Below are 27,873 nucleotides of genomic sequence, written 5' to 3' on the forward strand. Positions count from 1 at the left end.
GTGCTTGGCTTACTCAGGTATGCTTTCCTCTACTTCATCACCTCTTTGCTTCCTGCATACTGCCCTGCTCTGCCCACCTCCCAGCATCCCGCTTCCATGATGTCGCCTCTTCTGCAACCCTGGCCCAGCACTGCTCTCTGATGCACAGTGCTACCCTATTAGAGCTGCTTGTCAGAAGCCTGCCTGCCCACAGTCCAAGCAGTTATCCTTGTCCTGGCTTTCCTGGTCCTAAAATATACCACTGGTCTCCCCGGTATCTGTAACCAAGCCCACGTAAGGCATCAGAGTTGCTCTAGCCCCTTCTTATGTTGAAAGAAACAACCCAAATCTTGTGGTCTGTCTGAATCTCCAATTTCTTTTTTCCTATGCCCAGCTTTCCTACTTATTATCAGAGCTTTCACTGCTTCAGCTCCTTATGGTTTGGTCTTGCCATGCCATTAACCTGATTGCTTTCACATGCTCCCTTTGCAACCTTTAATGTGTTTCCTCTTTCGAATTCCTTTAAGTTCTCTAAGTGAAGGAAGCCAAGACACTAGTACATTCACATCATAAAATTTATGCAAATCCAATTAATCCAATCAAAGCTTGTTTGTGTAAAAGCTTGTCTTATGTGCTCTTTTAAGTCATTTCCCATGAATGGAAATCTTAATTAGATGACTAAATTTAGAAGGATAGTGCATCTTGCAAGAAAACTAAGCACATTTAATCCTTAATTCTATAAAGTGGAAAATCTGAGTTTCACCTAACAAAAATAGTACTGTTTGATTCCACATAAATTTCAACCAGTGCTTCTCTGAAAGAATTTCAATATTATGTTCTCAAACATTTAGAGCAACATATAGATGAATACTTTTCACTTTAACTTCCAATTTATAATGAGAAGATGGAAGACATTCCTTACACAGGTGAACATACCTGTTATGCAATTTAGAATATACAAATCAAGATGACTTAATTATAGAAGCAAAACATAGCCACAGTAATAAAAGTAACTTGGCCTATTTAAATTTTTTACATTCCCAACACAAACTTTCATAATTATACAAATTGTACTTAACTTTATCATTGTCCATGATGCAAATAGTGATTTAAAATCACACAGTACATGTGGCACAGCAGTTAACTTCTTAGTAGCTATATAATTAAAAATGTATTCACTACTGTGTATTTTCGTTTGAATGCGAGAAAAACCTAATAATTCTGGAACACACGTGGCAGCTGAGACCCCTGTGCTAAACATTGCTGTAGATTCCTTAAACTATAAAATGATATTCCAATTTTTCACTTTAGTTTACTAAATTAAAACCAGTCACCCAACTAGAATTACTTTTGTGAGATAAGTAGATTTAGAAATCCCATTTTGCAGATAGAGAAAGTGAGGCTAAGAGCTTAGACTGTTTATGACAAATTTACCTCTTTAAGCTGGCAAGGGAATCTTGAATTTAATCTCTGATTAGCATTGTAATATATTTTCCACTGAATACTCTTATGTCCCATGCTATATATAACTTCTTATTCCAGACATTCTTGTTCTTCCATCCACCTGCCGAATTTTCTTCAGCCTAAATGACTTTGCGTGTTATTTGTTTGGAACACCTTTCACTTCACCAACTAGCTAACATTCCCTCCGCTCGGAAACCTTCTCTTTTCCATCTTCCTCACGCCCCCAACACCCCCAGTTATATATACCTCCATCAGAATTAGTTAAAATATACTAAGATAGAGATCTTTTCTTTCATCTTTGAATACCTAGAACCCATTACACACAAAAAGACTTGTCTAGGAACTATTTGGTAAATGTTTCCTAATAAATATATAAAGGAATAAATTAATCAATACTGACTTAAGTAGACTTACGTCACTGTGCCTTAGCATGACTGTTGGTAAGCCATTTCATTTTCACCCATTTGATAAGAGGGGGAGCTAATTTTCATTTGCTTGACATGTTAATCTAATTGTGAAATCTTGAATTTCAATGAAAAGTATCCATAAAAAATAAAATCCTAATTTCATTTTCCTTGTTCTGCCTGAAGTTAATTGAAGTTGTAACTGATTACCTGCCCAAGCAGCACTGAATCTTCCTTTACTCATTAATGACAATCTCTAAAGGATCACTAACTTTTATCACTAAGGAAAGAAACTCTTTTCAAAAATAGTTTCATGAATTGAGTCAAATGTTTCAACTCTCAATCTACAATTACTGACGAAAATGTACAGAGTATGACTCAGAGATCCTGAGTGACAAGGAAATCACGACTCATCCCATTTAGAAACTCTGCCAGCTATCTGAATGCAACATCAGAACAATATCAAAAAAGTTTTCTAATTTTATCACATATACAAATTTCAGATGTAAAATGCACTGGTGTTGTTAGGTGACATTTATAGGAGCCCAGGGGTTTTGACCGAACTCCTGCCCTTGACCCAACAGATCACACCAAAATGGAGCTACTCCTGCTGAAGTTCCACACCACCAAGCCAAAACTCACTTGTCTATCTGAACATCGAGAAGTCAGTAGAGAAAGGGATGACCAAATCCCCAAACAAGCCAGTTTTAGCTGACATGATAAAGAAGACCCTCTGCTTTAAACTTTACAGGGAAAGCAATTTTGAAATGACCAATCCACTTTTCCTTCTCTGTTTCTGCTTTCCTCAGCTCTTTTGTCCATAAGCCCAACCCCCTTTGCTCAGCTCATCAAAACATTCATTCTATTTTACAGAATAAGGTGCTGCCCAATGCTAGAATAGCAAATAAAAGCCAATTAAGATCTTTAAACTAAATGTGTTGTACTTTTGTCTTTTAACAGGCTGGCGACCACAAAGGGTCCCAAATGACACTCCTGACAATTCCCAAGCCCTCCTGAGGAAAGCAAGAGAGGTGAGGCTGACCCCTTCTGAGGTCCCCTGTCTCCCTCATGGAGTCCCTAGGGTTGTAATTTCCTCTTGGGTAAAACTTTGCTCTTTTTGCATCAAGCACCCCAATCTTACTGACTTTCGAATCCAGGGTTAGTTTGTACTGTGAGAAAGCACTTAACCTTGGGGACGACACCAAGGGTTAGTTCTTGCTGTGACAGCACGCATGACCTATGGGTTTGTAGTGGCTGACAAGTGACTGGCAAGAGCCCCAGTTTTAAAGGTAACTGACAGCTGTTGCGGTAAGTTGTTATTACTGCAGGGAGCATGACCTCCAGTTTTTTCAATCTACAGGTATTTGGGTTCAATTCTCATCATTTCTTTTTCTTGCACAACTTAGGTAAGGGAGGTTTCAAGTGTCCAACTGGGTTATACAGAAACTAGAAAAATCACCGGTTAAGTTAGTCAAATGGCTCTCAAAGCCAAAGCTACACCTTGATTGATGGGCCCAGTCTGAGCACTTGAGAGGTATTAGAGCAACCCACCACCCCAAAATAGGACTACCATGTTAGGATAAGCTGGACATGGAACAGGGGAGCACCTGCCAGCCTCAAGACAATGTCCATGCAACGAGATACACTGCAAAAGCATTACGTGACCCAACCCTGTGGTCTTTTCCTCATAGTATTTTATCTTGGCTCTGAGAGACCCAAGGTTCAATGTAAAAGTGGATCCTTAATTTCTAAACAAGTATGGACTCAACCTTCTAGCTATGCCTACTATCTACATGTATAAGTATTAAGCTCTGAAAGCTGACATAAATGGAAAAATCTTACTAGAGATAATTTGGAATTAAGATGGCCATTATGTGGAAGGTTCCAGTTGAACAACATTGCACTTTAAGAAATGAATATAAAAATGAAGGCTCTGGAATTAAGCCAACCCAGGGACACCTGTGATGTGCAGAAGCTTCTAAAAAGATTTCAAAATATTTTATTGCCTCTTTTAAAGACTCCTTTACAAAGGTAAATGAAAAATTTAAGTAACTGATAAGAAAACTTGAATCTGCTAATGTTTTCACTTAGTTATTATCCACCCTAAATGCAAAAAGAAATCTGAAATGTTTATAAAGGTCAGACCCTCAGGTCAAGCAGGTTTGCTTCTCTTTCGGAGGTGAAAAAGTCTATGCTGAGTCCATATATACAAAATGCTTTATTTGCCCTATTGGTTAATGGGATCTGCTCTGAAATGAGTAATCTAGTTAAGAAACAAGGTAAATTGAAAATTCACCTCAATTAATGACAGAGATAGTTTCTGATAAATGTGTTGTTAGGTGATTTCATCATTGTGCAAACACAATAAAGTGTACTTAAACAAACCTAGACAGTATAGCATACATTTAGGCTATGTGGTATAGCCTATTGTTCCTAAGCTAATTTAGTTGCCTATCCAACTAAATGGGTCACCAGTATATGTCTTTCTGGCATTTAGCTGGCTATTTTGGAACTCTTTCTAAAACTTTTAGATCTATAAAGAAACATCACTTCAAGTTCTTATAGTGGGAGAGATCATTGGTCTAAACAAGCCTCACTTTTGACCATTTTATCTTCACTGGGCTTCCTATCTACTCTTTTCTTTGTCTAGGATGAATGGGCTCTTAGAGGAATAGGTGATGGTCTGTGACAAGGTCTGTGTGGTTTGGTGAAGTCTCCTCTCCTGTAATAAAAGTTAATCCTCCCTGGTTGCTGGAACTTCCTGGTAAGAGGATTAATAATAATTGAGTTCCTTTGGGAGGATCTCTCTTTAGGCAGATAAGGGGAATTCATAAAGCCCTGTCTTGGATTGCTGTTTTACAAATGCCTTTAGCTAAAAGTAATTAATACAGTTATGCACCGCATAATGACAATTTTGTTAATGACAGACTGACTATACCACCACCATAACCACCACAGTATTCCCATAGGTTTAAAATGAAACTGAAAAATTCCCATTGCCTAGTGACATTATAACCATCATAATATTGTAGCATAATTAATTTTTTATAAATTTAGTGTAGCCTATGTGAACAGTGTTTAAAGTCTACAGTTCATGCAGTAATGTCCTAGACCCTCATATTCACTCACCACTCACTCAATGACTCACCCAAGGCAACTTCAAGTCCTGTAAACTCCATTCATGTTAAGTGCCCTATACAGATGTATCATTTTTGATTTTTTACATATTTTTACTGTACCTTTTCTATATTTAGATATGCATATACTTACCACTGTGTTGCAATTTCCTATAGTATTAAGTACAGTAACATGCTGTACAGGTTTTTAGCCTAGGAGCAATAGGCTATACCACATAGCTCAAGTGTGTAGTAAGCTATACTGTCTAGGTTTGTGTAAGTACACTTTATTGTGTTTGCACAGTGATGAAATCACCTAACAACACATTTATCAAAAAGTATCTCTGTCGTTAAGTGATGCATGATTATATACTAAAGTGACATATTTTGGGGTAGCATTTCCTGAACTTCTTCAATAGCTAGTTTTGTTTAAGGAGCAATTCAAGCATTATTATTAATAATGAGTAAATTCAGAGATATAAATGGGATAAAAGTTTACAAATGAATGTGTCATAGTTTCAAAATTCTTTTTCAGTAATTTGAGCTCTTAAAGTCATGTTATATTAAATTAAGTAACATATTCATGAAATGTCTGAGTCATTTCTAAGTAAGCTAAAATGCTGAAACATTAATAGCTGAACATAAGTTTAAAGTACATATACTTCTGCATCTTGTTTTATAGGGTATATAGAAGCTAAATATGTTTGGGTCTGTTAGTAAAGATGAAAGAATTGTTCTATAAGAAAACACATTTCTAGAAATCATGAAATGTATATTCATAAAATGTTGGTATATGAGAGGCAGTTCCAAATTGCCTACTTCCTAGGCTTTTACTAAAATTTAAGGTCACTAAAAATTAAAAATTCTAATAATATATAGTAATTAAAATTACAAATAATAAAGGAAACAACTCTGTATGTGAGGGAAGTAAGGCATGTTTTATATAGGAAGTTACAAAGTATGAGGATGAGCTTTTGTTGAGAAAAAAAGGAGAGTAATTTTCGTCTTAGAGTGACTAGATGTTCCAAAATGAGAAAGAGGAAAAGTATAGGACAAAAACTGAATGGATATAAGAGAAGTGAAGAAAATTTGGGGAAGATGAAACTTATGAAAGAATGTGTGATAAAACTGGCTAAAATTAGAAGGGAATTATTTATATTTTTCTGAAAATGGAGCTCCAGTATCAAATGTTCACTGATGCAAAACCAGAATTTAGTGCACTCTGTTAAAACAAGGTTTTCTTGGAATGCTGATCTGCTATTAATAGGAAATATTAAATGGTGTTTTTATATCTTTTAGGTAATTGGCTAGAAAACAAAGATTATGTGTTTTATTAAGATGATTGCCTGTGATTCATGTTTTCTTTATTAGATCTTTGATTACCTGAGAAGCTAAGTCTTCTCAATATTAAAAGAGCTAAAGTCTTTTTTACAACTATGCAACTTTGCATATTAAAGTCTTTAGATCATCAATCTGGTTAACTAAATGACTGTTATATCTACAGTGACCTGTAATATTGTTTCGATCATGTGTCTTTTGATAATGACAAACTTGCAAAAATCATATTCTAAATTAAATCTTCTCGATCTTGAATTAACTTTGGGATTTTCCAGTTGAGCTCCTGAAAAGCACTAAATGATATAGCTCTTACCTTGTATTAACAAAAGAGAAATATTAAACTAATTAGGCTTAGTTGATATGTTAAATTATATAGGAAGCATTGTGAAATAATAAGTAATGTTAAACCCTCCTTAAGTTATATTTAGGGGTATATTATTGATATAAATGTTCCAAAAAACTGTATGACATTCCTAAAAATCAGAGGTGTTATCAGTCATAATTCTGTTTTTCATGTTAAAATGTTATATACCACAGAAATAACCAAATTTCCTTGCAAGTTGTGTCATTATCATAACAAACTCACATTTGAACTTTAACCATGGCCATTTTAAGTCCTATTGTTCACAGTTGATTACTTTATTCTGATGCTTTCCTGAAAGCTTTTTACAAGCAATTATAATCATAAAGTTTTATTATATGTCTTCAAAGAGATTCATGGAAACAACTCTGGCAAATATAGTTTTTCTAATAACTCTGAGATCAGACCATTAGACTTGTTACAAATTCCATAACTAATGAAGAAATTGATGGGTTCATGGAACTGTTAACTAAGGACTAGCAGAATAAAAATTAATCACATGAGACTGAATAAACCGATAAAGAAGAATGGTAAGCTTTTTAAAAACATTGTTGGTTCTTTTGATGTTTTGCTTTCTGATTTAAGAAAACTTTTTTCTCTCTAAGTTATGTATAACTTAAAGAATTTTGGTAAAGTATACTTCTGTGAACAAAAATTAAAATATTTACTTCTCTATCTGATCTATCCAGGATTTGCAAACTATTCATGAGCATTCTTATTTTTATGGCAAGATAGTTATTTACACAAGTACAATAAGAATCTGTTCAGGATGCAATTAGAAATATTGATAGTACCAAGGCTTTGATTGGATGTCATACTTGAGAATGTACCCAGAATGAACTTATATATATTGCAGATAAAGTCTGAAATCTGTTTTGGCTTGGCTCTCTAGCCTTGAGAAGTTTTTAAAGTCCAATCTGAGATTCCTTGTCCAAAGTTCCAACAAAGCAAACTTAAAAAGAGTCTATGTGGTCAATCACCATTCTTACTGTGCTTCTGTAAATAATCAGGCCAAGTTTAATGAGACTAGACTTATTACACAAACACACTGGTCTCACTCTGACAATCTTTGGTATAAATGGGGGTAACTGTAGAGACCAAACTTATGTTTCTAAAGAAAAAATATAGTACCCATGTTATTAGATTGTAGCCCTGTTCATTGATTTTTAAGTTTTTATTGTCTACCTATAGACTGGATTATATCCTGAACTCTTCTAGATTCCTCCAATAACTGGCAACAACTTTTCAATTAAGAACAAGAACTGCTCTGTTTCTGAAGCCATATAAGCTGAAGTTGGACAATTCATTGTAAATTTCAAGTGACAAGTCTCATGCTTAATGTGTGGGCCACACAGAGAGCTCACCAAACCCCTCCATACCATAACCAGAGACGACATTCAAACTACAAACCAGGGCAAGAAGTTGATCACTTCATGCTGTGGACAACTTTTCCCAAAACATCTGAACAAGACTCCCCAGCATAATGATACTCTTAGCCTTCTTAATTTTTCCTTGCTTATGCCCACATTTTTCTCTTGAAAGTATAATGCTATAGTTGGAATTTCACAGTCAGTAACTCTGTGGGTAACTTGACAAAACGTTGGCTCTGTCATGCCAAATCCAGACTTTTACATGACCTAAGGAATCCCTCAGTCCACCCAGTAACTTTAGCGACATCCCTGAGACAAACAACTGTTGTTCAAATTGCACCAGTGGTCCCTTTTATAGAGTAAGAATTCTTCTCACTCCTCTTTAATTTAACACATACCATGGCATACCAAATTACCTACTAGCTCAACAGCAAAGAGTCTGCATAGTTGCTAACACTTCTTATTGCACATGAATAAACACATCAAGTATTATAGGGACTCAGCTGCAAAAAAATTAATGAACAGGCTACTTGGTTATAACAGACTCTTCATCTGGCTCATTCTTTGATCTACTCAATTTTAGTTGGTTTGGTTCATGGGGACCTTGGCTAAGAAGCATATTCCAAACACCTGGTATTATTCTCCTGATAGTCCTAAAAGTAGTCTTCCTAGTATGGCCTACAATCTTAAGTTTTAAATGTCTGCATGCAGTCATCCAACAAATACCAAATGGTCTCTTTTTGTCTGGAACAACAAAAATTCAATTGATTATGAGGACACTGTAACCTATGAATGGTGTGTTGAGACCAGAAACCCAGAACGCTAGTAACAAAGTAGTGCTAATGCCCTGCTGAGAGCATGACCAAAAGGGTTAGTAAGTGTTAAATCAAATGAATAGGATGAGATCGACTGGGACTGAGCTCCTGCACTAGACCCAACAAATCAAACCAAAACAGAGTCTCATGCTAAAGTTCTACATCCCCAAGCCAAAACCAAGTTGTTTATCTGACCTTCCAAGAAATTAAAAGAGAGATAATAGCCAAATCCCCAAACAAGCCAGTCTGAGCTTTCATAACAAGGAAGTTCCCTCTGTTTTAACTTTTACAAGGAAAGTAACTTTCAAACAACCAATCTACTTTTTGTTCTCTGTTTCTGCTTTCCTTTCCATAAAACCAACTTCTTCTGTTCAGCTCATTGGAACCCTCATTCTATTTTATAGAATGAAGTGTTGCCCAATTCTAGGATCACAGATAAAAGCTAATTCAAGTCTTTAACTTTGTTGTAATTCTGTTTTTTGACAATAGTTTGATTTACAAAATTGAAAGGAAGATGATCTGCTCTTAAGTCACCTCATTAATTTCAGAGAAAAAATATTTAAAAAGTGTATGAAATATATAAAATGTCATACTTGATACAGAAAGAACACATACAGTACCACATAAGTGCTTAAGTACTGACAATTTAACATTATGAAAATATGTATAATTAAAGACATGTGAAAGTGAAATACTAGTTACAGAGCCAAAATATGATGATGTTAAAGATTTTTAAAAGAAAATAATAAGTGTGTGAAATATTCTCCATTTGAAGTAAATTAGATTTCATTTGGACTGCTTTCTACATAATTTTGATTAAATGAAAAATTAAATGAATGAAAAGGGGAAAATATTTGAAATCAGTGAAGACTGGGAAATATAGTAAAACATTAAAGACTTAGGTTTTGGAAAAATAATTTGGACTTTATAACCCATCTACGAATGGGTAGTGCACCTAAATATATTTTATCATAAAAATTAACATTTATTCAAATGCCCAGGAAATTAATAATAATCTTAAAGAAACAAGAGTTTCTAAAATAATTTTAATTTCCATTAATTCTATTATTTTAAAATATACAAATAATTACTTATATTTATGATTTGAAAGGCATTATGTTAGGCAGGATGTGGTCAGAGACAAAGATATACAAGTTGTATTTGCTAGTCTACAGGAATTTACAATCTTTTGATAGCCAAAATATTGTATGTAATTAACTATAATGTGTTATCACATAGTATACAAGATACAATTGGAAGCATTTTAATAATCATGTGATTCCAAGATAGCAAATTCAATTAGAAGAGGTTGCCTGGAGTACTGTTTTAAGGATTAGAAACCCAGATCAGTCTCAGCTAGAGGTGAAAATGCCATGATCTCTTAGCAATGTTTGCTGTGGTCATGGGAGTGGGACTGGTTAAGAGCCATCATACAATGGTTAAGAACATAAGACATATTAAGTGCAGTCAGATGTGAGTAGCCAGAATGGCTATGCCAAGTGAATCTGAAGATTCTCAAATCCATGCTATGTGAATTTGAAGATTCTCAGTTCAAGAAAGGAAGAGTTCAAGAACTGAAAACAAACAAACAAACAAACAAAACCCACAAAACTTCAAACACTGAGAAACCACCAAGATTGTTCCATATAGCTTCAAAAGGTAGCACTTCTTGTACTATCCTAGATGGAGCTGGAGCCCATTCTACTAAGTGAAGCATCCCAAGAATGGAAAAACAAGCACCACATGTACTCAGCAGCAAATTGGTATTAACTGGTCAACACTAATATGCACATATGGTAGTAACATTCATTGGTGTCGGACAGGTGGGAGGGGAGGGGGGGATAGGTATATTCACACCTGATGGGTGCGGTGCGCACTGTCTAGGGAATGGACACACTTGTAGCTCTGACTCAATGGGGCAAAGGCAATATATATAATCTAAATATTTGTAACCCTGTAATATTCAGAAATTAAAAATAAAGGAAAAAAGAACAAAAAGGTTGAATGAGGCCAACAATGAGAAGATTTTGATACACAGACTTTATTTCATTGGAAGGTAGAGTGTACTAATAGTCAGACTCACTTTTTACACAGAAAGGGCTTCCTGGGGAAGCAATGAGTCAGTATCCTGCCCCAGTTGGAGTTCAAACCTTTCCAAACCCAATACCTAATGAAACAGAGGCCAGAAAAAAATGACTTGACTTTCTCAAGGGCTAAGCGATAGCAAACAAAAGAGCAAGGAGGAACACTTAGGTACCAGCCTGTCAGGCCAGTGAGTCACTGTCATTTTGTTTGGCTTTCTCTCCAACAACCCATCCCACACCCATGGCTACCCTTCTCTTTTTGGAGGGTGTATAAGATAAGGGAAAAAGACTATTATCTAAAATGGAGTCTATAGGGGAGATAGATCAGTGTTGACTAGAAGCACCAAGGAAAGTGTTATGAAAGAGGGGGAATTGGAACTACCTAAATTAAAGGATGAGAAGTATTTAAATAGATGGAAATGAAGAGCAGGGAGAATACCATAAATACAGCACCGCACAGAACTGCTTCTCAAGTCACTGTTGCTTCCCAGGAAACAGCACCAGGATTGGACCAAATGCTTTTGCTATTATCCTGAGAGTATTCCTAAGAATAGATAGTGTCCCCTCAAAAATATGAGTTAAAAATACAAATATATAAATGTCTATGCTTTTCTCCTAAATGTAATTCTAACACTGAATAGTTCTTCCTTGTCTCTAACTAGTTGCCAAACCTTAAAGCTATGACTATGTCTCAGGTGCAGCAGATACTCTATGTTACTAATAGCTATATTGTTATGTTATATTAAAATTATGCCATAAGAATTCAAAATCTGCACATCAAAAATGGGTAGATTTTTGTTATAGCCACTTGTAGCAAGTTTTAAATATAGTTTTACTTTTCACCTGAAAAAATTTGATGTTAGAAACATAAAAGAAGCATCATAGAGCCAAATGACTTGGGAATTAAATGTTCTTTTTCCTTGTCTTTTGCTACCTCTTTACTATCACAGATTGAGTGTTAACTGTAAATATAGTATTCAGTAAAAAGTTTTTGTTGTATAAAGTCACACTATCATAATAATCATAAACTCTTCATCTCTCTCTTCTAATTAATACCCCCTAAGATGGCAAAAAAATAACACAGCACTAGTGATAAGGGCCATCCCTGTGTAAAAAGAACATAAGGAACCATTCTGCCAACATATGTCACTTCCTTACTGCTGTGGGGTCATGGATTCATTGCTTAATCTTTCTGTGACCTAATCTGTAAATTGAGATAACAATATGATCTACTCACAATGTTGTAGTGAGGGCTAAATTAATTAATATGTGCAAAGTACTTACAAAAATTTCTGATATATATGGAGTTCCCCATACATATTAGTTACTTGTGTATTTCCTTATTAGTTGTATAACCTTGGACACATCACTTAATCTCTCTGGGTGCTGATTTGAAAATTAAGAGACAAACCTATATGATCTCCAAGTCCTCTTTCATGACTACAAATTTCTAGCTATGAAGAAGCATGTTCTTTCACATTGGATTCATGAATCTTTTTCAAAAAATGGAATTACAGAAAGAGACTGATAGCATGGCTTGAATAAAGTGTCTACTGGATTCTCATATCTGTATTCTAGACTTCACCCAGGAAAAATAAAAAAGGGAACCCCAAGCAATCATGTGATGAGGAGCCAGAGAGAAAAGAAAACAATGGTCTCTTTGTAAAAGACCGAAAAGGTTGTCACATAGTTTTGACTAAGTCTCTTCATTCATTTTAGTAACTGAGCAAACCCAACTCTGCAAAGGCACATGTGAAGCAAGAGGCCATTGTCACCTGCCTAAGGATACTGTTTCATTTTTTTAATTAGGAATGTCAAGAGTTAATTTTTAATTACTAGATGAATCCTTTAGGTCCACTATCTCTCTCCAAGACTGCTCAATTTTGGTGTCTGTTAGACATGGCATGGCGTTCTGCTTTGATAAGATCTCTAGAAATACAATATGTTTCTCAGTGTGAAAAGTGCCTGCATGCACCCCAGTGTGAGAAAAAGCTAAATCCGAAATGGAGATTAAAAAGTAGTTTCTGCTGTCACTATCAAAAGTACCCTTACAAAAGGGGATCATTGCACTAGAAACACAATTTCCTCAGCATAGAGGTTCTGGTTATATGAACACAATTCCTGCTTCCCTTGGAGAAGAGATGCCACAAGTCATTTTGGTAATATGTAGATATGTCAGGAGTACATTTGTGCTTAACTTTGTGCCTAAAATTTCATAAGCTTTTTATTTCCTGATATTTATTTGAGATATCTGAAAAAGGGTCAGGAGGCTGGGTTTTGATCCTGTTTTTAGGATTTGGAGCAAACCCACTTAACTTCTTTAAGCCTTAATTTCAAGGTATGGTGCACATGGAAGATGTTTACCAAATGTCTGTTCAAAGAAAGTAAGTATGAGAGACGGAGGGATGGAGGTAGAAAAGAAGAGAGGAATGAAGGAAGAGAAGGAAAGAAGGGGAAGAGGGAGGGAGAGAAGAGGAGAGAGAATGAAAGCATAAAAAGTTTCCTCCTTTCCCCTTCTCTGTTTCAGACTTCCATTCTTTCTATACTGTTTCAATTCCAAGTGTTTCAGATATTTCCATACCATGCCATGCACAAAATAGGTCATCAATAAATGAATGAAAAATTCAAAAGACTATAAAAATATGATTGTGACAATAAGGCAAATAAAATTAAATCAATTCCACAATAATAATAATTATTAAGTCATCCATTAGCTAACACATTTTGAATGTCTATTCTAGAAATAATGAGGATAAAGAACATCCAGTTCCTAAATTATGAAGTTTGTAATTTACTTTAGAACACATCAGTATAATCTGTGTGATATGAATGCACCAGTTTATGAGCTAATTCTAGGAATGATCAGCTAAAATGCTATCCAAAGGCAAAGTGCTAGGTAGTCACTAGCATATTATCAGAGAGGTCCCACTCCAAAAATGCTGCTACAAATCTTTCTGCTATCTATATGTTCACCAACACTGATTTAATTAGTATTGTGGAGGTAAAAATTTTTCATTGATGAAAGTTTAATTAGCATGATGAATGCTAAAAATTGACTCATTGGTGAAATCACAGATTTTCAAGCTATGTGGATTAACTAATAGTTTGGAGACACTTCCCAACCTTGAATGAACAGAGATAAGACCCTGGTGAGGCCTGTACCCTATACCTCAACATCTTATTTTTAATGGATCCAGAGTCCAGCCCTTGATTTAAAAGGATTTCTGCTTGGAGCATGTCAACCCGGGAACGCAGAATCCCACCTTTGCTGTGCTGGCTCTTTCATACAGAGTTTCATAGACCTAAAGCCCCTCAAGGACAGAAAGCTGGGAGTTCACTAAACTTACAGAACAGGGTATGTAGGCTATTTTGCCCATTTGAATGAATGATTATTAAATGCCTGTATGTGTAGCAGAATTTGGTCTGGCACTTCATTTCAAATTCACTATAACTTCATCACTACAAACTTCAGTTGTTATCTAACAAAAATAACCTAAAAGTTGGGCATGACAAAATTGGCTTGAGTCAGATTACAATATCCTGACTTTGAGATGATCAAATCTAGTGGTGGAAATATAAATAAAAATACAATATAAAAATTAATATAAAGTTGAATGCTACAATTTATATAAGATCTGAAGGGATCCTAAAGGAGAATGTAGCTATTTCAACTGGAAGACTCCAAGAGATCTACACATAGGAGATGGTGCTAGGTCTGGGATATATCAGAAGGTTCCAGAAAGTTGGATTTTTTTTTTAGTGGGGGAGGTGGCTGGGGAAAGCATTATAGAGGTTAGAATAAAGATAAAAATGAATCCATACAGGAAATTACAAATTTATTAAATACTAAATTTAATAAATACACACACACACACACACACTACACATACATACACACTCTTTCACTTACATATCTCTTAGGGAGAGGTGCCCATCAAAAAACTGTCTTTTGAGTTTTAAGTGTACCTGGCCTGAAGAAAAACCTCTAGAATTCTGTTTTTACAAAAAAAGAAAAAATGGTGATTTTACTGACAGTGATGCTCAAACTACATCTGTCATAATAAGACTAAAAAAGTAACCAGCCTGCTGAGTGAAAACTGGCATTCTCATAAAAAGTTTAAATAGTACTGAATATAGAATTCTATTTCCCATATTTTAAAATACCCTCCATCAAAATGATATTCCTTATGATCTTCCAAAGTCCATTCTCCTACCTACAGGTTAAGATCATAACTCTGACATGAGACTATGTCTTCTCAGCCTGGATGGATGGGAATGTTGAGCTGGGAAAATCGAGTTCTACTGGCTATTCCTCTGCTCTTAGTAATCAATGAAGTTTTATCTTTGAACATAGATCTAAATACCCCTTTTCATGTTTGGTTGTAACTGAGCTTATATATTAACAAGCATATGGATACTGTAAAGAACATATTGATGTACAATCAATATGCTTTAACTCTCCCCTGTCTTCTAGGAATGCCATCATTTATGCTATGAATCAAATTAGTGGGCAGCTGCAGCCAACAGAGCATTGGACTTGAAGTAATAAGTTCACATCCTAGAAGTGTCATTTACCAACTGAAGCAAATTGTGTTACTGCATATACTATCTGAAAGGATTAATGTGAAGAGTAAATGGTTTACCTGATTCATTCAACAAAAATGATTAAGTACGCATGATGTCATTTTGTTCTGCACTATCAAAAAAATTATTAGCATTTATGCTAAATGAGAAGCTATCATTTATTGCACACTTAGTACATGCATATATTTAATTCTTATAAGATATGTTAAGTATTATTATCCCAATTTTATAGGTTTTTTAAAAACTGAGGTTTGGAGAGGCAATTTTATGCATTTTTTTCCTGAACTTTTGAAGGGCTAGGAATATATGCCTTACTCATTTTAGAAGCCCAAGGAATAGCACTGTACCTATTATATAATAGATACATTATCATCATTCAAAACTTTTACAAATAATGTCTTTTGGCACAGTGCAAATTTAAAAATTAATATGATACAATGCATACTTAACAGATGGTATCAGCCATGCTCCCTGGAAACATTATTTGTTTCAATTTACAGAAATGAATGGGATGATTCTTTATAATAATCTTGACAACAGTCAGAGCTTATTGAAATATTTTGAAAACAGGATTGTGCATTGGAGTAATTGTCCATAATAATTATTAGGAGACCATTTTATACTGTTGGCTTTTTATTTTTGCACTTCTTTCTACAGGAGAATCAGAAAATAAGTATAAAAATCTTATTCATTTTTCCACACCACAGAGTATTAGGTTGGCAAAGTAGTGCTGCCAATAGTGGTTACCATCCCAGTGGCTAGGAGGCTACGCGGCCCATGTCACCAGCTCACATTATGTTTTTATTACATGTATGAAGTGATTTATTGTCTCCAAAGTGCTTTCTCATCCATTTGATTCTCGCAACAAAACTGAAAGGTAGGAAGGAATAAGTCAACATTTTCCAGATATGGTAACTCGAGAGAGAAACCACATAGCTAAAGAGTGATAACGGGAGATGAGGGGCAGAGGGAGAGAAGGAGAGGGCAAAAGGGAGAGAGGAAAGACAGGGAGAGGGAGAAGTAAAAGCTAGCTGGTGTTCTGATTCCTCAGACTTTGCTTTCCCCTCAGCATCACCACCTCCTTAGTAGGAAAGGAGAGGGAATAAATGGGAAAAAAGAGACAAAGAAGTCTGAAGAGAGGAAGGGAAAGAGAAAGGGAAAGAGGGAGGAGTGAAGAGAGGATATAAACAAATGAATATAAATAAGACTAAGTAAAGCAAAGTTCTAAAAGACATAAGGAGTTTAAACAGACCCCAAGCCCCCAAAAGAGTAGTTCTTAACTTTTAGGGGATCTTGATCATCTTTGATAATCTGATAAAAACCACAGAGGCTCTACTATGTCACATGTATATACATACATACAACACTTTACAAAAAATTTCTTTGCATTCACTGCACCCCTAATCTGGTTCTAGGTCTCATTTTAAGAAATGTGCCTTAAAAACAGGTAGCTTCACCTCTCCCTGCTCCATGGTTTGCAGATCTAGAACCAGTGGCTGGTTCCACATAAATGCGGGTGCCTATAGCACCGTATCCATGTGTGCTACTGAGATAAGAGGCATGCCTTCCAATCAGAGCAGAAATATTTCTGAATCCCTTCTGCTGCTTCTCACTTCTCCACATTTCCAAGCTTAATAGGAAACAAAACAATTTCCGACACCACACATTGAGACTGTTATCTACAATGGAACACAAAGCTTCCCGTCAAATATTGAAATCAAGGATAAAAGGTGTGAGAAAATGTTGACTCTCTTGGTATTGAATCACTATGACTAAAAATCGTTAAAGATCAATTAACATTAGAATAAATGTGGACAACAAAAGAATTAAACACATAGGCTTTGGCGACTCTGGCACTGTCATTGTGCAACTCTGGATTGGGCATCTAATGTCTTTACTTCCAACTCTCCTTCATAATTTTATGGTGAAAATTAATCATATTAATGAATTTAAATAAAGTCTGACATATAATAATGTCACCAAACTTCATATTTTTTTATTTATAAAATGTATTTAATGATAGACCCTATGTTTAAAGAAAGTACTATCATGGCGAGCATTAAATGAAGCAATGCATTAAATGTACCTAACACAGTGTCTGGTGTATAAAATATGCATGACAAATATTAGCAATTGTTAGCCCACTTGCAGAAACAGGAGATATCAAAAGTAGGAATCATTAATTTGATTCTCAGAACAGAATTCTGATGAAGTTCTGCTTTTCTTATTATTCAGACTCCCAATTTGTGAAAGTGAGTAGACTGAACTACGTGGCTTCTGCCCACCTCTAGTATTGTACCAGCCTCAGAATCCATGAACAAACAAAGGTATATTGCTAGGAACTTTAAATAGGTTTTCCTGATTAATCATCACAACCTCAAGAGGCCTCCACGGAGTTAACACTTAGATAGCTGGGCCCAGCTCTTACACGTGTGTTAAGCCACTGCATACTCATAATAACCCTGAGAGGCTAGTACTCATATTGTCTTCATTTTAAAGTTCAAGAAACTGAGGCACGGAGAGAATAACTGGCTCAAGTTCCCATCGCAGGAAAGTGGCAGATATGGGCTTCAGACCCAAGCAGTCAGCCCCCAGAGTCTGTGATCTTAATCTCTACATGCATACACCGACTCTCTAAGAGGTGTGTGGCTTTATGTCCAGTTCATGAATAAGAAAATTTTGCCCAAGGTTACATGGCTAGTAAGTGGGAGAAACCAGGATAAGAATCCAAAGATGTCTGAAACCCACACGTGTGCTTTTTCTCCTACACCTCACAACTGGAGAATGTTCCAGGAGTGGGGATACCCAAGATAAGAGGATACCCAAGGTAAGGTTTTGAAGGAAAGAGGTCTATGGCACTTTAATCCAATGTGATGGGGGTCTGGGTATGAGATGCCATTCTGTTGTCTGTAAAGACCTTTTCCATAATTAATGATGCCGGCACCCTTGGGATAGTAGCAGTAGGTACATCCCTCAAATCTGAGCCTGAGGGTCTAGAGAGAGCTTCCTGAGGATGCAGACATAAAGAATCAGGATGTACCTCAACCTTTAAACCTGCCCCACTTGGGGTCAGGGGCCACCTAGATTGGTACTAGTTTGCTTTATCTGTATTCTAGCTCTATGAAGATGTGACCTAGTTTCATCTCCTTTAAACCACTTGTGTTGCTCAGAGGTCTAAGGAACAACAACTGCTAATGACCACTGTATCCAAATTTAGGGAGCAGAACCCATTGCCATCCCCAATTCTTTTAATCAATGAAAACCAAAGGTCACTAATTAAATTTATATCTGTATGAATTGTATGTGGCACTTTGGCAAGTGATATATGGATGAAACTGAATAGTACCTGTTTTCAAAGAGTTCATAAACTATGCCATCTATGTAAATAAGCCCAAATTACAGGTGTTTTCTGAAAACACAAGGAAAATAATATTAGACAACACAATACAGACTTAGGAATTATTATCTTATACAGATATTTTGATCATAAAAGACTCTTACATCCTACTGCCCTAAAAAATGTCCTAAAATACCACCCATCAGACTTTGTCCCTGCTTAATTCCTAACAAATTGAGAAACAATTTTAAGCCTAGCATTCCAGGTGCCAGCAGTGTGACCCCAGCCTTCATATTTAGCCATATGCCCTTTCCCCCCACATACCACTCTTAAAAACAAGACTAACCCATTGCTGTTTCAAGAGTATAGCCTGCATTTGCTGTCTCCACTGGGTTGTTCACAAAGCTGCTTCTATGATGTCCTGACTCAAATTCCACGTCAGCCTCTCTTTCAAGATACATCTCAAATACCATCGTCCCCATGAAGCCTTTCCTCACTCCTCCAGGCAGAAATTATTTCATCCTCTTCTGAACCACGAGAGGCCTTTGCAGTATACATATATATGTATACATGTATAGTTTTTATCATTGTTATTTATATTATGATCTTTAATGTGTTTACCTAATTTCCCTAATTAGGCTGCAAACTCCTTAGAATCAGTGACCCTGGTTTACTTCTAAAGTTGCCCTCATAACCTCTACTCTATAGATATAGTGATTGGAACATTGGAACTAAACAAACATTTACCAAATTATCATTTTACTACTAATAATAAGCTGCATGATACAGTGACCACTTATGGAGTATCAACCATAGGCAAAGGATGACATTTACATATCATAAATAATTTGATATTTAGAATCCTGAGACTTAAGGCAGCAGTGTCCAGCCTTTTTGGTACCAGAGACTGGTTTCATGGAAGACAATTTTTCCATGGATGGGGATGGGGGAGGTGGGGTGGATAGTTTTGGGATGATTCAAGCACATTTATTGTGCAGTCCAACCTCTCTTCTAATGATAATCTGTATTTGCAGCCACTCACCAGCGTTGGCATCACCTGTCAGCTCTGCCTTAGATAACCAGGGATTAGAGTCTCATAAGTACTCAACCTAGATCCCTCACATGCCCGGTTTACCCTAGGGTTCGCCCTCCCATGATAATCTAATGCCACCGATGATCTAATGATCTAACAACAGGTGGAGCAGCGGTGATGCCAGCAGTGGGGAGCAGCTGTAAATACAGATGAAGCTTCGCTTGCTCGCCAGCCACTCGCCTCCTGCTGTGCCACCCAGTTCCTGGCAGACCATGGACCAGTACCTGTCCACAGCCCCAGGTTGGGGACCCTAGACATAGGGACTTGAGGCTTAATGAGCTTAAATAAATTTTTCAAGGCTACATAGCAAGTAGAGTTCCCAACTCTTAACATAGCAACAGAGTATACTTTGGATCTGAATCCAAATTTTTAGACTCCAAACCTGAGCCCCCAAGTCAACACTATATAAAAGTGATTAAACTCAAAATATATATTGACATGCTTGAAGCTCTTACTCGAGGGGGGAAGGGGGCATGGGCAATATATGTAACCTTAACACGTGTACCCCCATAATTCACTAAAATAAAAAAAAACTCAAATATCCTTTAACCCAGAAAAAAATAAAAAATAAAAACAAAGCAAAATATATATTGTTTTTAATTTTCGGATAAATAAATTAAGCAAATATGAAACAAATCCACAGGTTGTGATAGTAAAGAAAGATACTACTTTTCAAAATTACTCTCAAAGATTAGAAATGAGTTTAAGAAATTAAATATATACATATTTTATACACACACAATGAAGAACCTTTACAATACAAGAAATGTAAGAGATGAGGAAAGAGACTCTTCAAGGCATTTATTTAGAAGAATGATTTATGAACTTATGAGTAAACTGTAGAAAAAGCATAGACTTGGGAATTTGATAGACTGGAGTTAGACTTCTGGATGTAATATTATTAGCTCTGGACCTTGGACAAGTTACTTAATCTTTCTAAGACTCAGTTTTCTCAAATGTTAGACGACAATAATAATAATTGCTTTCAGGAATAATGCAAACATTAGACGGGTATAAAGTGTATAGAACATCTATTAGAGTATCCAGAATAAAGTAATAACTCAACAAATGATGAGTACTATTCATAGTATTATTAACACTATTATTTTATGCCACAGTGAGTGTACTGAGCCAGTGTTCTTGAGAAAAATAGAGGGGAAAAGCTGCCATCACTGTTCCAGATCTTCACATGGTGACAGAGTGTGCTATTCCTAAGAGTAGAAGGGAACACACAGGCCCACAACACAGCTATCCTCCGAAACCCACTTTCTTCTCTTTTAACTGACTCCCAAATCCATTTTCTTGCACCTAAAGAACTGAAAGTCAAAACATGGAAACCAAGTAGGATCCTCCCTTTGAAAAAATCTATCCAATTTAATTTTCAATGCTTGCCCTATCAGGCATCTCCCATCCTTCAGAGAATATGCTATTGGAAGCAGAGGAAGTATCATGGCATTTGGCATCAGTCCTATTGGCATACCAACACCATACCCATCTTTTTTGTTTTCGGATATTTCTAATTCATTTTCTGAACCTCAGTTTCCTCAAATGTTAATTGGAGATAATATCTCCTGGAAGGGCTGCTAGGAGAAATTATGCAACTGTGACTATTCAGTACCCAACACAGAGTATGCATTCAGTAGTGACTCATTCATTCCCTTTCTCCCGCCTAGGTTCCCCCTAAGTGGAGAATCATCAAGACCTCTGGGCCAATATGTTCTTGTCTCTAACTGGCACCTGCCACATGGATGGATGGTTAGGATCTGAAAAGTGCTATCTCATTAAAAAAAAAAAAAAAAAAAGACACAGAATGGTAATTACCAAAGGATGAGTGACAACCACTTTTGATTATGGTTGTGACCAAACCACTGACCTGAAAGTGACAGGCTTTATTTTCTTAAAAAAAAAAAAAAAATCTGAGCTAGATAATCTCCCAAAAAACATGTGTCTGGAAACCCAACATCTGCAGAAAGTAAAAAGGGTCCCCCAAAACAGACCAATTCAAATGGAAGAGAGAGAACACAAACATGAAACTGGATTTAGAGTTTCTGGCAAATTTTAGCAAATTACAATATTAAAAAAATAAAGCACAATATTTTCTGGGGCAAGGTCTAACACATTTCAAACCATTATGCTAGAGCTAATTTGAAGTCAGCTATCACAGTATGTGTGATAAAGTTACTTTGAAGTGATCAAGAAATTCATTGGTTTGTTCATAGAATTCAATATTGTGTGTTAGGAGTTTTTCATTATTTTGTAACTTACAAAGTCATTTGCCCTAAAAATCAAACAATATATGAATATCCACCCTAATGGATACAACAGATGTTTTTAACATTCATTATTGCAATTTACACATTCAGCTACTGAAAATAAAACTTCATTTTCCCTTTCCTCTTCATTTTCTGATGTCTTATTTGTTATCTATTGAGAGACGGAGAATAAAAGAGAGAGAGAGAAATCACAGGAAGGGAACCTCCAATACTTTGTCAATATGAAAGGAACCATAATGTAGCAGGTTTTCTAAAAGAAACACAATTCTCCTACAAATAACTTTGCATCATATTCACATATGTAAATTAGTATGTGATTATCCCAATATTTACATATGTATATGTGTGTCTGTATAGTCATATATACAATATATAGCCATACAGATAACACACACACACACACACACACACACACACACACACAGAGTGCATAAATCCAAACAGCATTCTCTGTAAGGTTCTAAGAGAAAAGGACTTAAACTGCCCAAGGAGCAGAGCAGCCTTTAAATAAATCTGAAGGGCTCCTGTAATTGAGGCACAGCTCCTGCTTTTCAGCAAAGCACTGCTGCTGAGGCCTCTTCATTTAGAAATTCTCCAATTCTTTTCTATCTATTTGTTCCCCGGTCAGCTCAGTCCCAGCATCGGCACTTTCATCTGATAGGGAAGGAGGTGGTGAGAGAGAAATGCGCGCCGGACCCGGGAAGTGGGAGTCCCTTGCACACCCCAGCAATTGATCCCCCTGTCTCCTCCTCACCGGCGCTGCTGCTCGTCTTCCAGGGGCAACGGGAGAGGTGGCAGGCAGTGAAGCAAGGCCACAGAGTGGATGAAGTCAAGATTCACCCCAAAAGCTCACCTCCTTCCCAGCCCAGACCCCCACCCATCACCTCCTGAGGCTCCCCGCTTCCCTTCCGTCCTCCTTCCAGTCACCCAACACTGCAGCCACCGCAGGGGGTGCGGGGGTGAAGTGTGGGGAGGGCTGGGGGCTCCCTTCGCGCCCACCCCTTCCGCGTCCTAGAATGTCCTCTGGGGAAGGGGCTGCAAACAACTTGGAGGAACTTAGAAGGCAAAGGCTGCGGCGGCGCCCCAACCTTCAGCGGGGCCTCAAGCCCGAAGGAGAGGGGCGCAAGAAGGGAGTTGGCGGCGAGGGCGAGCACCCGGGGCTTACCACGAGCACGGGGACGCCGGCGGCCAGGGAGTAGAGGAGCACGGGGGGCACGGCGCTGCTGTCCTCCGGGCCCGGGTAGGGCTTGCGGTAGGCGCTGTCGTGGCAGAAGAAGCCCTGCACGTTCACAGTGAACGTGTCCGTGTACTCGAAGTAGTACGCCAGCATCACCGTCCCTGCCATGATCACCATCTGGAAATAGAGCATGCTGCTGGTGAGCGCCGCGGGCAGCAGGGGCATGCACGCCTCCCGGGCCGGGCCGAGCCGAGCCGAGCTGGCGGCCGACGCGCGGGCCCCCTCCCCGGTCCGCCGAGGCAGCCACCGGGGGCGCGGCGGCGGGGGCGGCGGGAGGACGAAGCGCGGGAGGAGGGCTGGAGCCGCTGGAGGAAGAGGCGGAGGCAGGTCCGGGTTTCGAGGCGCGGGCAGGCTGCAGAGGCGGCGGCTACCCCCGGATGCGCCCCCGCTGCCTCGCCCGCCCCCTGCCCGCAGCAAGCGCCGCCCGCCCGGGCGCGGGGTCGTGCGGGGGGGCGGGGAGTCTCGGACGACAGGCAGTGGCCGCTGAGCCCCCGCACGAGACCATTCGAGAGACAGCAGCGCTGGGTCAAGCCCCCAGGCCAGCCCGGAGGAGGCGGCGTGGGCGGACGGGGTGGCAGCACCTGTACCCCTTGGAGGGCGGACGCTGTGGAGCTAGAACAGCTCTTCGTGGGGGGTAAAAACCAAAAAAAAGGGGGGAAGGGAGGCAGTAGAGATGGAGCTTCTAGAAACTCCCTTCCGAAACACCAGCTGGGCGGTTTAAGAAACCCGCACAACGCCTGTGAAAATGGTGCGTGGACGCGTCTTCCGAGCGCAAACCCCACCGAAGCGCAAAGTGCTGGATGCGGTGCCGCGAGTTCAGCCGGTGCGTGCGGCCGGCAATCCCTTGGATTCCTTAACCCCGCGCAGGACAGGCGCCCAGCGGTGGCTTCTAGGCATGGTTAGAAAAAATGATCTCAGAGGATTTTAGATTCGGGGTTTCTTTGCCTCCCCTCCAGCTTCCCAGGGCTTTGTATGTAAAAGCACAAAAATCATAGCTCAGTGGCTCCGGAAGCCTCATCTGTTGTACAGCGGCCCCGGCCCCTTCCTCTTTCCTTGAATTCTCTTGCTCATCTTCTCAGTCTCCTTTTATTAGCTGGCTTGTGAGACGAGGCATTGCAGATTCCTGAGACCCAGCGGTACCAGACGCCAGGGAAGGGCTATTTGCCATATCTTCCTATTTATTCCCTGAGTTCCAGGGAACTGCAGGGATTCTTCAAGGGTCAGGTGAAAGGAGAGGGAGACCAACGCAAGCTCACAGCACATGCATACAAAATACACGCATCCGTGGGTATCCACGCGTATGTGTGGGTATGTAAGTGGTTATGGAACTGCGTATATGTAAAGAGCCTGTTCTGTGATGCCAAGTGGGTACCCCGCATGCAAGCTTAGTAAGTAGACTCTCAAGGGGCCCTTCTTGGAACCTGTCACTGCTCACACCCTCCACACCCGGTGGGCAGGTAAGGGGTAGAAAATATCGTGACAGTCCTGCCCTCTCATTAAAACCTAGAATCACCTTAGCAGGTTTGTAGAATGTTAATTCATTTTCAGGGATTGTAGCTTGATGATTTTTAGAGGCGGGTCTTTATCATCAGGAAAGAACAACATTGTTATACTAAAAAAGGCATTTAAATTTGGCAAATGATTGGTAGTTCGGAGTGCAATAGTGGCAGTGTGAATTTCTTTCATGTAGAATGGATACTATGTATACCTCACCCTCCACATTCTTATATACATCATTCCACAGCTAATTACTTAGAGCAAACTGGATAGATAACACTAGGCAATGTGTTTAGCAAGCAATTTTGGACAGTGGGAGAAAACTGTTCTTTAATGAACAAGAGTGACTTACCATATTATGAAAATGTAACTACTACAGAGATACGTGGTTTACAGCTTCATTCAGAAAATCATTCCAAGACTGTAAGAGTGTTTTAACTGCTCCTTTGGTTCTAAATAGGAATAACCTAAACCTTCCCACTTAATAGAATTGTTGTTAGAATTGTGTTTAATTTGTAAGGGTAACTTATTTGTTCAAGCTAATTAAAATGTGCATTATTTTCAAAATTAACATGCACTGTAATGCACTGCGAATGTGTATTGAGTGTGTAGTGAGTTACTGGTCATGTAACAATGAAGGCTCCTTGTCTCATTCACTGCTCTATCCTAAGCATGAGTAGTGTGGGGCACATTGTAGGTATTCAATAAATATTTTTTTGAATAAATCAATGAATTTACTCCTTTAAGAACAACAGGAAAGTGTTTTCACATCTAAAATTTATCCCAGGCTAGGGAATCACAATTTTCACGTCTCTGGGCAAACACAGCCCACACACATAGAAGTGTGGTCACACTGACATAGAAAGATAAGTTCAGTGTAAGAGCAGCGACTCTGGTACTGCCTCAGTTCTGATGCCAGCTCTGCCATTTACCAGCTCTGGAGACTTGACCGAGACACTTGACCGCTTTCTGCCTTAGGTTCATTGCCAGTAATACTAGTACCCGCTTTGCAAGGTTGATATAAGGAGTAAATCATGCTTAGTTCATTATATCTGGCACAAACTGTAAACTTTAGCTTCTGGATGTAAATGTACCTAACCTACCTTAAATAAGTCAGGTCATTTCAAAATCTATCACCAGTCACTTCCTTCTAATATTATTACTTAGAAAATGATTCTGACTGTACCCATATTTCTGTAGATGTGTACTTTTTTATAGATTTGTAAATATTCTGTCTTCTCCTTCAGCAGCTATCTCAGGAATAACATTATGTTCCTTCGGAATTCTAATATGCCCCCTATTTATCTGTTTTAGATGGTCAAAGAATGTTGTTGACTGATTCATGGTTGGCTAACCATCCAATGATTAAATTCAAAGTTATTATTGAACCTTAACTTATGTTATAAGGACACCACTATTAAATTCACCTTCCATGAATATTTGAGCAGACTAGATATTCATAGAAATGGTTTAGGGTGGATGAAAGAGTATAAGATATGTGCCTTGGGCTGATTCCTTTACTGTCCTAAGCCTGAACTTCTTCAGGGACAAAATGAAGTAATTTTTCTTAACTTTAGGCTTATTTTAGCAATTAAATAAAAATATGTGAAGTACCTGATCCAAAGCAGGCACTTATTTAGTGTGTTTCTTCATTTATTTTCTATTAAATCGCTTAAGTTAATTTTTTCCCCAAATACATCTTTTCAACTTCAAAGAATCCTTTGGAATCCTGCCTCAATTTTTATTTAAATTTCTGGCTCTTTCTAGATTAAAAAAAGCACTACTAATATATTTCATCCTTTGGAATCCTGTCTAAATCTTTAATTTAATTCTTAGGCTTGTCATTGTGCTTTCAAATGCATTATAGCAGTCAGTCTTTCTTAACAAAACATTGCCCTGTCCTTCAAACTCTCCCTATATCAGCTACTACCAAGATAGATAATATAGTTCAAAATTGGGAATTTATAACTTTGATTTTCCAACTTTCAATAATTCATATTATATTCAGATGTGCATGACTTAACAATGACTCCCCCCCACACACACACAATGTTTCTCCACCATAAAACATGACCTGAGAGAAATACTGAGACAAATCTTGGGGGAATCATTTATCAATTCTAATACATCTCCTCTGTCCACCCCAATACTATGTACTCCAATAAAAACTAGTAAGGTGCTAGATGAGCATGGAAAGATATCTATATGGTTTATAACTATTCTTCCACTGAAGAAAGATGTACAAAAGATCAAGGTGGAAGGGGGCTTTCTTTATGTTGATAGCAAGTAGAAGGACAAACTGAATAGTCCTTGGATAGGCAAGCATTGAATATTTGTGGTTGGCTGCAAAAGTGAATATATTATTCCTACTCAACTTCAAAAACCTAAGGTACCTGCTAGAAGGGTTCAGAAGATCTTTACCTGGCTCCTTCAGATAAATACCAATTGAGTTCCACACAACAAATCTTTTATTATTGAGCGAGCTGGATTGAGACTTTGTGTTAAGGGACAAGGATTTGACCTTTATTGGTTTATAGACAGAAAGTTTTTGGCAGAGAGATAACCTGAGCATTTCCAAAGTAGACACAGAATGTTAAATGTTGATTTCAATGTGTTTCAGGTAACTAATATATAAGGCCAGCCATTTTTTTGAAATTTTCTCATTCTTTGTGCAAACACAGAGAAAAATAACATTATCCTCAATGCATAGTTGAAGTGGTAGAATATGCAGGATTCAGAAGGTTTTTATGTAAGACCAATTATGGAAGCTTCTACAAAAGAATGGATTCCTCCTTCAAAAACCAACAACATCTATATTCATAATGCTAAATCTGAGCTAGAGATGTTTACAGAGATCCAAGAGTGTGAAAAGTTAGATAACTTCGCACTTGTGAGGAACTTTGAATATTAACATCAAGATT

General features: G+C 37.8%; 1 protein-coding gene across 2 annotated transcripts in view; it reads right to left on the reverse strand.

Annotated features, from left to right (window-relative positions):
* The window catches only part of PLPPR5 (phospholipid phosphatase related 5), a 114,466-nt gene extending 90,657 nt beyond the window's left edge, over nt 1-23,809 (reverse strand). For both annotated transcript variants that reach the window (XM_012769934.2, XM_012769933.2), the window contains exon 1: nt 23,384-23,809. In XM_012769934.2, the coding sequence (XP_012625388.2) occupies nt 23,384-23,620 (237 nt within the window). In that variant the 5' untranslated portion in view covers nt 23,621-23,809. The remainder of the gene's footprint in view (nt 1-23,383) is intronic.
* Nucleotides 23,810-27,873: the final 4,064 nt, after the last annotated feature.

This window comes from Microcebus murinus, chromosome 2, assembly GCF_040939455.1.
Source record: "Microcebus murinus isolate Inina chromosome 2, M.murinus_Inina_mat1.0, whole genome shotgun sequence".
Lineage (NCBI taxonomy): Eukaryota > Metazoa > Chordata > Mammalia > Primates > Cheirogaleidae > Microcebus > Microcebus murinus.